This window comes from Camarhynchus parvulus, chromosome 2, assembly GCF_901933205.1.
Source record: "Camarhynchus parvulus chromosome 2, STF_HiC, whole genome shotgun sequence".
NCBI classification, from domain to species: Eukaryota; Metazoa; Chordata; class Aves; order Passeriformes; family Thraupidae; genus Camarhynchus; species Camarhynchus parvulus.
This window is the reverse complement of record NC_044572.1, coordinates 53,359,443-53,372,170: the sequence shown is the minus strand read 5'-3', so window position 1 is coordinate 53,372,170 and position 12,728 is coordinate 53,359,443. Positions and strand designations below refer to the sequence as shown.

The window sequence follows — 12,728 nt, the reverse complement described above, 5'->3', positions numbered from 1 at the left end:
CCATCTTCTAGAATAAGCAGAGTATGAGAAAATCAGAGTTTTCATAAAAAAAAAAAAAAGAAGAGTTCTTTCCACTCTTCTGTTTCCAGAAGAAAGACGGATCTGAATCTCGCAGACTGAAAGCCAGAATAAGAAAAAAACCAAACCAAACCACAAGTCCAAATGACTAAAATGATGATATTGATGATGATAATTTTTGGAGAACCTGGGGCAGCAATCAAATTTTAGGGGCTTGAGGCTTTTGGGTCATGGATCAAACTGAAGCAGGATGAATTGACTTTCTTTAACAGCAGATGGGCATCTTTTAATAACATCTCTGTTGTGATGTGACCTCTTATGTTTATCTGATACTTACTCAAGTTAACTTAGTCCAAGTTTAACTAAATCAAGCTCAATTGACAGTCTGCAGGTCTTTTCTCTGATTTACCTTAACGTATTGCATTAAACTGTTGAAAGGACTGTGTTCCATTTTTTGAGACACTATCTTAAATACACAAGTTCTTTTATTTCCCTGAATTTCATATGCCATCTGCCCTCTTCACAAGGGTTAATTCAAAGGCAGCCACTCCATCCTCTTCCCCATCTGGGTCTATGATTCATCTTTATCCAGCCCTTGGGGATTACAAATATGAGCCCTCCAAATTCTGCTCATACTGTTAATCATGCTGCAATTCAAAGTGATTACTCACTGAAATATGAGTTTACTGCTATGTTGTGCCTAAGGCTTATGCTCAAACTGTTCAGTGTTAATACTCAATTCAAAGCCTTTACAGGGCTGAGAGTAAACTCCTGCTGAAGTCTAAAGAAGGTCCTCTGCCATCTTTGGGGATAACTACCTTAGTTTACAAAGGAGCAAAATCTCTTTTGCTTTGCTAAGTACATGTGTAGCATTATTGAGGCATGTTGAACACAGTTTTAACAGGAAAATTTGTGGAAGAGGGGTACTAGTGCCTATAACTTACATAGTATTAAATATTTCTCACTGAAAATTATATTTTAAAAATAATTCTGTGTTTCTTGCTTTTCATTGCATGTATGAATTAAGGTATATTTTCTGGTTTTCAACTAATCCAATGTCTTTTCTGTCTAATGCTCTTAAATGTCTTATTCTAACTTCCTAAGGACAGTGGGTAATAAGGTGAGGGCATTTTAACTTTTCTGCTATTTTTCTTATTGCAACATTATTTATGTTTTTATTTTGGTCTTCTGCCTGTTGTTCAGTCATTCCTTTATTTAGTAATGTGCAATCCATCAAACACATTCCCAGTTGTAATGTGTTGTGAACGTTTTGCAACAGTTGACATGTGAAAAATCTGGCTTGTATTGGTGAAATATCTTCAGAAATGTCTTTGTACTTTCCTCTCAAGATGAGACATCCATTTTTTTTCTGCATTCCACATCTAGAAATATATGTCCTGCATAATACAGTTCTTATTTCTGTACCCTACCTCACTGTGATCTTGACATATGCTACAAGAACAGGCTTCTGATCACTATTACTCTTCTTCCATATGGCATGGAGCTATTGTCCAGAAGTACAAACTTTCTTCTGTGTATTAACTGTTGTTTCTATTCTTGTCACCAAATCTGCTATGGCCAGGATTTGGAAATGAGCTTGCTCAGTGTGGCCTCATAAATTCTAAGTATCATCATTCAAGTTAGAAATAATAAAATAGTTATTGAATCTCAAATGGATTCCTTAGGGGCATAGGAAACTACAGTAGTGCCATGAATCTGTGTCTTCATTCATTGATGTTTAAAGTGAGAGTCGTCTCCGGCACTTCAGAAATTCTAGACAGCATTTTTCAGTAAAATGTACATAAAGATCACAGACTGGCAGAAAAAAACCCCAAAAACAAAACCACATCAGAAACCTTTAAAGTTAAATACTTACATGAAACTGTTCTTGTGAGCAAAATGATACTGCATGCCCCACTGTTTTGTGATCACACTGATAGAATCTTACAGTGAGATATTAAGTCCAGAGACTTCTGTCTGTCCTCCTCTGTTTTGTCTGTCAGTTTGTTCATTTTCCCATTCTTTTGAAAGAACTTTATAAAAAGTCTGAAAAGTAAATCAAGCCTGTGTTTCCCCGCAGCTAGAGTTCTGCTAGAGCAGCAGGGAACACTCCCTGTTAAGAAAGAAGATGTTATTGTGGCATGTTTATATCCCTGCAGATTAGCAGTCTGTATTGTCTACTTAAATTCTTGCACTTAAAATCTTAAATTCTCGCACTTAAAATCTTAAATTCTCATTAAACAAACGATTTGATTTAGTAGATCATCACCTTCTTGATTCAGGGCAGAGGTGGTATAAGTTAGGTATAAGAGGAGGTATAAGTTAGACCTGAGTGCTCCCAGGGTCACAGGATGCTGATAATATGATACAGTATTTTTTGCACTGATGCTTTTTGTCCTTGTTTTATTACATGCCAACATTTCAGGCCAACCACTGCTTGTAACAATGAGCCTTAAGCCTGGAAAATGCTTACATTCTTTAGCCACAAGTCTAATTAAAAAAACCCAAATTCCAGTGTTGTTGGAGTCTTGTTTGTTTGTTTGTTTGTTTGCAAGCCTAGCAGTGTAAACTAATACTTTGTAACATGGCTGAATTCTGGTTTGGTTTTTCTGAGCTGCAGCTTAAGTTGGGAACAGCACATAAGCAATGTCGGGTATCCATCCATATGTGCTTACAAATGGCTTGAAGTGATAGAAATAACTCTGGGAATAACTCAGATAAATGTCTTATGGAGATACGTTGTATACCATCAGCAACATGTGAAAGGTAATTTTACTCTTGTGTTTTACAATGCCTTTCACTGCAGTTGAAGCCAATATCTAGAAAGCCTCCTTAAGAATGATCACTGTTATCATTTAAGGCTGAACTTTTCTATACCTGTATCTTTGGCTCCACTTAGCACAAATGCTCTGGTTAACATTGTTTGCTTAATCCTCACACTCTTTTGTCTCTGACTTCCCTCCAACAGACATCTCAGCCAAGCCCTGGTGGTCAGTCTACATGCAGCAGCGAACAGTCCCCCATCAGCAACTATTCCAACAATGGGATCGAGCTTACTCTGACCGGTGGTGGCAGTGTTGGAGACCTCAGTGTCATCGATGAAACCCCAATCATGGACTCTACCATTTCCACAGCCACCACAGCACTTGGCTTGCAGGCCAGGAGGAACATGACAGGGACCAGATGGATGGAGCAAGTAAAATTAGAAAGGTTGAAACAAGTTAATGGAATGCTTCCAAGACTGAACCCCATTCCACCTTCCAAAGCCCCAACCTTGCCGCCTCTCATAGGAAATGGTGAGATACACATAAGAGGAGTGATAACGCTTTTTGTCCTTAATCTTGTTGCTTGCTAGCTCAATCTTGCAATTCTTGCAGGAGTTGCACAGCTTAGGAAACTCAGCAGCTGTGAAATTGTTTGTAAATTGATCACTTTCTGTTTATTCCCTCCCTCATTGCGAGTTCTTCTACCCACCCTCTGAGAAGTCTGATAGTCCTGTGTTTTACAGAACAGGAGCTAGTGAGGGAGCCATGAATCACATTTTAAATATTCCTTACAGTTAAAGGTTTTGACCCAAGATCATCATAATTCTGTCTCGTTTTGAGACAAGGTAGAAGAAATAAATACCTTTGAGTTTATTGTATGGAAGTCTTTCTGTTGAGGCCTTTGCAAGGCAGCCTTTGCAGAGATGTGGTGGGCTTCCCTTTAAATAACCTGTTCCTACACATAGAAGAAGTCATATGTACAGATGCTACTGCTGCAGAGGGCAGATATCCATGAATGGGAGCAAGGCAAGGTTGAACTCTGAAGATCCTTGGTTGTTTTCCTCCAAAGAGCTGCTCATGATCAAAATGGATGTTGCTGCTGCCCCTACTTTGCCTACAGCATGCCTGTAGGTTTCTGGGCTCCACCCAGCAGTGACAGCCCCAGGTTTTCTGAGACCCATTCAATCAAAAGAAACTATGTAAAATTAAGAAATGTATCCTGTTTACTTAAAACCAAAACAAAACAAAACAAGGAAACCAGCAAAGATGTTTTGCAGTTGTTAGGAGTTATTTCAAGAATATTTCAAGAAGTATTAGAAATGACCTTGAATAGCCTCCAATTTGTATATTTTGCCATTCCATGCAAATGCCTGTTCAATTATATTTTGCCTATAAAAAGCTCCCTTACGAATGTGTCCTCCTGGCACATCAGCCAGCATAGCTGCACTGTAGGCTGGAGTAGTGCACCAGCTGATGACAGTTTGTGGCTATGGGCTATAAATTTTCTGCTGGGATTCACACTGAAATGTTACCCTTGAGTCTCCGAATTAGCTTTTAACCTAAGGACACAGTTTTTATCTCTACTTCTTGCAAGAAAGAGGCTTGCTGTAATTGGCTGTGATGATGTTCTTCCCCTGTACTCCACTTACTTCTTTACTGTGTGTTTTCCTCACCAGTTTCTGGATAATACCTCTTTGTTTAACTGTGAATTTTACCCGCAGGTACCCAGTCGAACAGCAGCTGCAGTGTCGGAGGATCCATGACTATTCTGCCAAACAGGAATGAACTCTCAAGTACGGACATCACTGTGTTGAACATGCTGAACAGGAGGGACAGCAATACTAGCACAATCAGTTCAGCCTACCTGAGCAGCCGCAGGTCCTCTGGAATCTCACCTTGCTTCTCCAGCCGGAGGTCCAGCGATGCCTCCCAGGCAGAGGGAAGACCGCAGAACGTGAGCGTTGCAGACTCCTACGACCCCATCTCAACGGATGCGTCCCGGCGCTCCAGTGAAGCGAGCCAGTGTGATGACCTGCCAAGTCTTCTCAGCCTCACCCCAGCCCAGCAATACAGGCTGAAAGCTAAATATGCAGCAGCTACTGGTGGACCCCCACCGACTCCACTGCCTAACATGGAGAGGATGAGCCTCAAGACAAGGATGGCACTCTTGGGTGACTGCAGGGAGTCTGGAGTATCTCCACTGCCTCCAGTGAACGTCCCTCGAAGATGTAGTGATGGTGGGGCAAATGGTTACAGCAGGAGGCATTTTCTGTCTCACGAAGCTTTAGGAAATGGGACAAGGAGAGCCAGTGATCCAGTCAGAATGGCCTCAGACAACCTCTCTGTCCCGCGAGTCCAGCGTTTCAACAGTCTCAATAGCTTTAACGCTCCTGCTTTGCCTCCATCCATGGAAAAGCGCAACCTTGTTCTTCAGAACTACACCCGTTCTGAGGGTGGCGTCTTCCGCGGCTTCAGCTCCCCCTGTCCTCCAAGCATCAGCGAGAACGTCGCCCTGGAGGCTGCTACAATGGAAGCAGGTAGCAGTCTGAATGATGAGGATCTCCTGCCAGATGATGTGGTCCAGTATCTGAACTCCCAGAACCAGGGCATGTACGACCATTTGTTGAACAATGTCCTAGATAGCAACAAAATGCATCACAGCTCAGTTTCAGGAAACAACAATTCCAGCAACTTTGACCAAGCCCCTCCACCGAGCAGTCAGCAGGTAGGTCCCGAGGCAAATAAGAGTGACTTGCCCATCCAGTGGAATGAAGTAAGCTCAGGAAGTTCTGACTTGTCTCCTTCAAAGCTGAAATGTGGTCAGCGGTCAGCAGTGCAGCAGGCTCGGGCTTTCAGACTGCATAACAACATGATGGTTCAGCAGCAGAACCTGGAGAGAAGCAACATGGCCCAGCAGAATGGCTATGGGAACCTGATGGAGAACAACACTTCCTACAGTTTACAGCAAAATATGACTCTTGGCAGCGGGGCCGGGAATTCTTTCAGCATGCAGTCCAACAAGCCTTACAGCGAAAGCATGGGCAGGCAAGCAATGATGTCTGGGGTGACAGACAATTCCTGTGGCATGGCAGTGCAAGGGCAGAAGCTGAGAATCAGCAACATGCCAGTGAATGGGAACCAGCAAAATTTCAGCCATCCCCTGGCATCCAGCGATCAAACCACCGGTATGACAAACGGGATGCAGGACAGGAATATGATGGAACAGGAATATTTGCAAAGCCAGCTAGTTGGAGATGGCGTTCGTTACCAGGGAGTCAATCAATCTGGTCAAATGATGCTAGGGCAGGTTAGTCCTACCTCACAAGGCAGCCTGTATCAAGGGCCACAGAGCTGTCCACTGGTGTCTCACACCATTGGTAGCCAGCCTTCAGGTTTGTCAGTGGCCAAAAGTTACCAGTCATACTCTAATTACAGCAGCAACAGACGGCAAAACATGTTGAGAAACAACCTGTCCCAACAGCAAAGACATGTAGGTGATGGCAACCAGACATACAGGGTAAACACCATCAAGATGGAAATGCAAGGTCAATCACAGCAGTTCTGCTCTAACGTGCAGAATTACTCTGGTCAGTTATATGACCAAACCATGGGCTTTAGCCACCAAGCTATGAAAACAGGTTCTTTCTTTGGTTCAGAAGCCAGCTGCCTGCTGCAGGGGACTGCAACTGAAAACTCATCTGAGCTTCTTTCCCCGGGGGCTAACCAAGTGTCAAGCACAGTTGACAGCATTGACAACAACAGTCTAGAAGGTGTGCAGATAGATTTTGATGCTATCATAGATGACGGGGACCATGTCAGCTTAATTTCGGGAGCCCTGAGCCCAAGTATCATTCAAAATGTCTCCCGCAATTCCTCACGCCTCACCACTCCCCAAACATCTCTTACATTCCCAGCTATGCCTGTAAGCACAACCAACATGGCTATTGGGGACATGAGCTCTTTGTTGACCTCACTTGCAGAAGAAAGCAAGTTTCTTGCTGTTATGCAATAGACATAAAAAACAAAAAACACTTAGGAGATAACAGATGAAAAAAAAAAGACTCATATTTTTTAGTTGTGTATGTATTTTAGCAATCTCATCTCACCTAAATGGGATGTGTTTCAAGTATATTCCTTTTATGGAATAAGGACTCTGAAAACCCTAAAGTGTTCTAGGGAGAAACTGTCTTCCATTTCAGTTTTGAATCAGTATTGCTACGCCCATTCCCTCCCTTTCTCTCTTTTCTCTCTCTCTCGCGCCCTTTTCAAATGTCTGTATGCTTCTTTTATTTTTCTTTTGTTTTTTACCTGTAAACCAATGTAAACGTGTGAAGTGCATGTTGTGGGTTGTTTTTTTTTGTTTTGTTTTGTTTTGGGGTTTTTTGTAAAGAAAGACCTGATGAAATGACAATTTTCTGTTACTCAAATGAAGCTAGACCTTGTAAAACTGTTGCAACTTTTCCTCTTGAACCTATAACAAGGCACAATGTGAAGTGAGCATACAGTGATGAAATCCTCTCTGGATGCACTGGACACATCACACAGAGGTGGAAAACCAGCTTAGAAATGCACTGCCATGCTACCCCTGGGCTGCAGTTTCAGAGACACAGAGCACAAAAAATTGGGAGGTTCAAGCAAATAAGAAATATAAAAATCATCAGCCCTTTGATCTCTAGCAAAAGCTTAAGGTTTTTGTAAACACACACAGAGATAGCTGTCACTGCCTTGAATAACAATACTGAGATTGTGTCATGTTCAACCTATTTCAGAGGAAGGAGAGGACCAGAAAGCTGTTCGTAGTCCAGCTCTCATCTTTTGCAGTATTTGGTATTCTGGTTTTCAGCCTTCTTTTTTAAATGACTGAATAGCAAAATTATGAGTGTGTATAGTGACTTGGGTAGTCTACAATCTTCTCATTGCATACCACATTTGTGGAGGTACAGTCAGGGTCTTATGAAGCATTTCATGCAATGAAATAACAAAATTGCAGTATTTCATACTGGGGAATTTTTTGTTTGTTTGTTTTTATGCAAATTGTTGAGGCGTAACTTGCTGAGCCACTGGTTCTTATTTGCTGGAAGAACTGTGTGTATATCCCCTTTAGCCCAGGCAGCTCCATGGATACATAGAGCTTCAAAAACATCATGAGCAAGTCATGTAAAAGAAGTAGAAAATGAATGGTTGGCCCAGTTCTCAGACTAGCCAAATAAATCAAAGCAGTTGCAAGCAATCTGATAATCTTAAATGTTTTTCCACTGTGTCCAGGCTTTACAAAATTAGATTAAAACTGCCATTAAAAATAGCAGAGAAACAAGGGGAACAGCAAGTATTCACAGATCACAGACTATTCTGATCCGGAATTATTATCAGGTCCAACTCTTCAGTGAATGGCCTGTATGAGGATCAAACCCACAACTTTGATGCTATTAGCACCATGCTCTAACCAACTGAGTTGTCTGGCAACTAATCAAAGCTCTGAAAGACCAACCCAGCTTCTTTCTCTCTCTCTTGGTGACACCATGTGCATTTAATTTCCAAGCAAACCAGTGGGTCAATGCCCAGGGTCAGTCACACTGGCAAAAAATTGAAAGCAATGCACTGTGATCATTAAGCTACTCGCTGGTAGAGGTGAATGGCATTTTCTCTGTGAGCACTGGCTTGGTTTTGACTTTGCTGGGCTCCATGTCTGCAGCCATGAGTACACAGTGCTCCTGAGTGAACAGGCTGCTGTGGGGAACAATCACAAGACCACAGTTTAAATTCATCCACTCCTAGAAGCTGTATGGAGTTCCAACCCTCACAGACTTCTCAGTTAAATCCCAATAGTGAAGTCCTACTATGGGATGTAGACTGTGCAGGCACCTACAGTCATGGATTTGATGTCTCTGAGGAACTGATGTTATAGTAGACATACAGCAAGACAAAGGGGCGTAGTCAGTTTTGAAATACAGATAAACTTTAGCCCAGCCAAAATTAGAAGGTGACTTCTGTAGGCTAGAAAACCACAGCATTTTTGTCAATTGTAAAAGAAAAGGTGAAATACCAGCTGATTCAGGACATGGCATTTGAGGAATGTGGAGGAATTGAATCTCAGTGAACCTGTCAGATAACACTGATCTGTTAACAGCTGTTAGAGTCAGAGCATGAATGTATAAATCAGTAGGAAAACATCATAGGAATTTGGTGCAAGGGCCATATTTGAGTTTATCACAGCACATACCAAGAGATTTGCACTGTGAGCTGGAATGTCAGAAATCAAGACAAATGTAAATGTCCTACACCTTTTATCATTATCTAGTTCCTGTCTTTCTTTTTATGTTTAGCCAGCATTTCTTTCTTACCCTGTCCCATGCACACATATTCACTCATCCTGCACTCTTCCCTTTGACACTTCCCCTCCCAGCTTCCCTGCCCCTGACCAGCTATCACAGCCCGCCTGCAGTGGTCCTTGGGCTGCATGGGCAGCTGGGCACAGCTCACCATGGCAAATGACTGCATTGCTGTGGCAGTGGAAGGAAGCTGCTCCCTGTTGCCCTCTCGTTGCCCAAAGGGCTTGCAGAGACCTGCTGCCTGTACACAACCATTGTCCCTGCTCTGCTGCTGGGACAAGAAGGGATGCATTCCACTGGGCAGGTCCCCAGGGGAAGGGATGTTCCAAGGGCTGTGCTGTGCATTGCAGTGCTGGGATACAACCCACAGCCCTGCAGAGATGCAGCACTATAGGCATTAGGAAAGGCTGTGCTGGACATGTTTCAGATAGTTCTCAGTAACCAATCCTGGCTGTTTATTAGAGCTATCAATTACATGTTTATAAACAATTTCAACAGGTAGACTTATGACCAGCCTGGGAGTCGGTGGCTTGGGAGAGGAGTCTTTTATTGTAATGGAACCAATACATTAAAAAAAACCCAAACATCCCCAACTATTTTTTAAACTCAATTTTCCAGTTCATAATTGTATCTGCTGGTGCAATTGATGCTGGGAAGCTATTAACAGATGTGATCCATCAGAGCTTAGAAGGAGCCATTCATATTGCTCCAGGCTAAAAGGCACTGTTTGAGTAGCCAGTTTGCCTTCCTGGATTTGACAAACCTTTGTCATTCACTTAGCCTTGTCTTGGGCCAACAGTGTGTCTTGGCAGAAGCCACATGCTCAAGAAAGGCATCTCATTTGATTTGGCAAAGCTGAAGAATCAGAGACTCCACTGTGTCCTTGGGGAGTTTGTGCAAAGGATTTATCATTTTCACCATTAAGTGTATGTGCCACTTCTGTTCATGTATCACTTTTCAGTTTTTAGTGTTTTCTCACGCTTTTCTGTTTTATACTAAAGAGCCTGGTTTTGGTACCTATGAGGGTAGCAATACATCATAGCCCAGCTATCTTGGGTTTTGGTTCTGTTTTGATAGGTAGACTGGTCTCCCTGAGCATGGCACTGTTACACTGGACACCAGCTTTCACTTGTCAACCTCCGTCTCAACATGTGGCAGTCTGGGGAAAGTCCCGTCAACACTGGTGGGATGAGTTTACTAGCACCCCTCTACTCTTCTAGTTACAGAGTTGGTTTCGTGTATGTGGCACATCAGTTGATTTTTGTATAGCTGTTGGAAACCCACTGCTCACCCAAGAGTACAGGAAAATGCACAAAATATAATGAATGTTCTATTTTTAGAGCATTGCAGCATAGGTCTAAATCACCATTTCTTGTAATGGCTCTGTGAGGGTCTTCCATATGCGTCACTGTCGGCCTTGGGCGCATCAGTAACACTCAGCCTGCCTGAAATGTGTGTGTGTTTCTCCAGACAGTTTTACTTTCCACTTTCCAAAGTGGATATTGCCAGTGAAGAGTTTATCTGTCAGCCACACACAGCTGAAGGAAAGGTGTGTTTGCAGGAAGGTCAGTGGGCTTCCACATGGGAGTGCAATGGTCCCACACATCCACACGTGGCAGATGATTTTATTCTCTCCTTGGGGAATGGCCCTACACAGTACGTGCATTAAGATGCTGGCTGGCTGCTGACTTCCCATCACTGATTCCCCCCTCCTCAGTGGGATGGCTGGTCAGCTCACCCAGGCCTGTCCCTCCATGGCTTTCCTCCTGGACAGCAGTGTTTATATTCCCACAATGTATGTGCCTTATTTTGTGTTGACCCTGTGAAAGAGAGAGACCAGGATGTGTTGCCAAATTTTCCTGATGAGGCTGTACTTGCCATTGAGCTAATAGCACATACCACTGTTAATAGTGTCCAAAACATCTTGTAAACCTCTGGTATTCATGTGTTATTGTCCTTAGATTGGTGGAATGTCTCCTATGGAACAGTTACTGTTGTCAGTTCTACAAATGTGTAAGATAAAAAAAGTGTTGCTTTTTTAAAAAAATTTTTAATTTTTTTTTATAAAGCTTGTAATCCTTAAAAAAAAAAAAAAACGTGTAAATACATTTATGTACCGTAGGAATAGTGTTCAGTTGTAACAGACCTTAGTGGTCTTCATTTGATAAACCTGCAGTTATGATCTGATGTTTCTCAAGCCTTAGGTTGATCTGAAGGGTCTGTAGCACTGTGTACATATGAACTGTACTTCTGCTTTCAGAACCACTTAGCTTTTTTGTAACAAAGAAAAAAATGTTTCTTACAATGTCAATAAAAACAAAAGCCTTTGTACTTAAGTTCTTAGCTTTCAGCTTCTGAAATATCTCCTTGGGGGAGGGAGTTATTTTTTCATACATCTGAAAAGCCTGGTTGCAATCAGTGCTTGTATCGCTTCCACTCAGAGCTGCTTCCCAGCCTGTTGCTTCCCAGCCTCTTTCTGTTTCCAAGCCTGTTGCTTCACTCCATTCACAGTTTAAATACAGATGGGAAAACAAAACAGGGTGTTTACCTCCTTGCTAAAGAAAGATGCCTGACAAGTGTTGGGTGGAAAAATAAATGAAAATGCAGTGTCACACCGATGAAGTGTTTGAAGGGAAGAGAGAGACTGACCTGGTTAACTCTGCTGCTGGAGCAGTCAGCAGTTCAGAGGCCAAAGCCAAGCTGTGCTGATCTCTGGGCTGTTCTGTGGGGGCTGTGTTTCCATCCCTTGCTTGCCAAGGGTGTCACACAATGGCTTGCCCACCCATGAAGAAGCATGGGAGGGAGGGAGGAAGAGAAGTTCCCCTGGCTGGGTTAATCTGTAGATGTCCGCTCAGGTGGGTTACAGTGTGATCTGCAAAGACACAGTTATCTTCAAAGCTGGGCATATTTAATGAATGCTCCTGTTGAGTACAGTTGCTATGGATGACATCAAGTTAGTGGTGGCAAACAGTATAGAAAATGTTATAGCACTGCTTGGTCTTCAGGTCTCTGATCTGTTCTCATTTCAAAGCCTTTTGTTTCCGTTGCTGGCACCTTGGCAAGACCCAGAGCACTCTGTTAGCTGTCAAGTGTTCAGGTTCTGCCTTAGTCCTTCCTCAGCCTAAATAAGTGAGCCGTTTCCCAGGTGGTGGGAGATAAATTTGCATTGTTATTCGCTCATTTAAGTTTTTTGGTTTTTGGGTTTTTTTGTTTTGGTTTGGTTATGTGTATGTGTGTCCTCTTTTGTTGCGTTTTTAGTTGTTCACCATTATTAAGTCTTTGTCATTTGGCACAGGCCTTAAGGTTTAGGAGGGACAAAGGGTAGAATGGAGAGCTAAAGCCTAAAACATGCCCAGCTGAGAAGCCAGTGAGGCAGGAGAGCCCTGGGAGTGGCGTGATAGGGGTGAGGGAGACCCTGCAATTTGAAAGGGAGGCTGATGGTGGCCATAGTGCCTTAGCTTATATGCTGCAATCCAAAAATTCTCCCAGAGACTGGCAGTGCTTCAGCATCAGCTCACTTTGGGGGAGGGGTGTGTGTGACAGTGGCTTCCCACAACTTGGACCATAGAAGTCAGCAGCAGGGATGGAACAAGCCTCAGACAAAGACATGATGGGC

At 42.8% G+C, this 12,728-nt stretch overlaps 1 protein-coding gene across 7 annotated transcripts in view; it reads left to right on the top strand.

Moving 5' to 3' along the window:
* Window positions 1-11,448, top strand: part of GLI3 (GLI family zinc finger 3) — a 206,749-nt gene extending 195,301 nt beyond the window's left edge. For all 7 annotated transcript variants that reach the window (XM_030943798.1, XM_030943800.1, XM_030943794.1 and 4 more), the window contains 2 exons: window positions 2,987-3,314; window positions 4,505-11,448. In XM_030943798.1, the coding sequence (XP_030799658.1) occupies window positions 2,987-3,314; window positions 4,505-6,795 (2,619 nt within the window). In that variant the 3' untranslated portion in view covers window positions 6,796-11,448. The remainder of the gene's footprint in view (window positions 1-2,986; window positions 3,315-4,504) is intronic.
* Window positions 11,449-12,728: the final 1,280 nt, after the last annotated feature.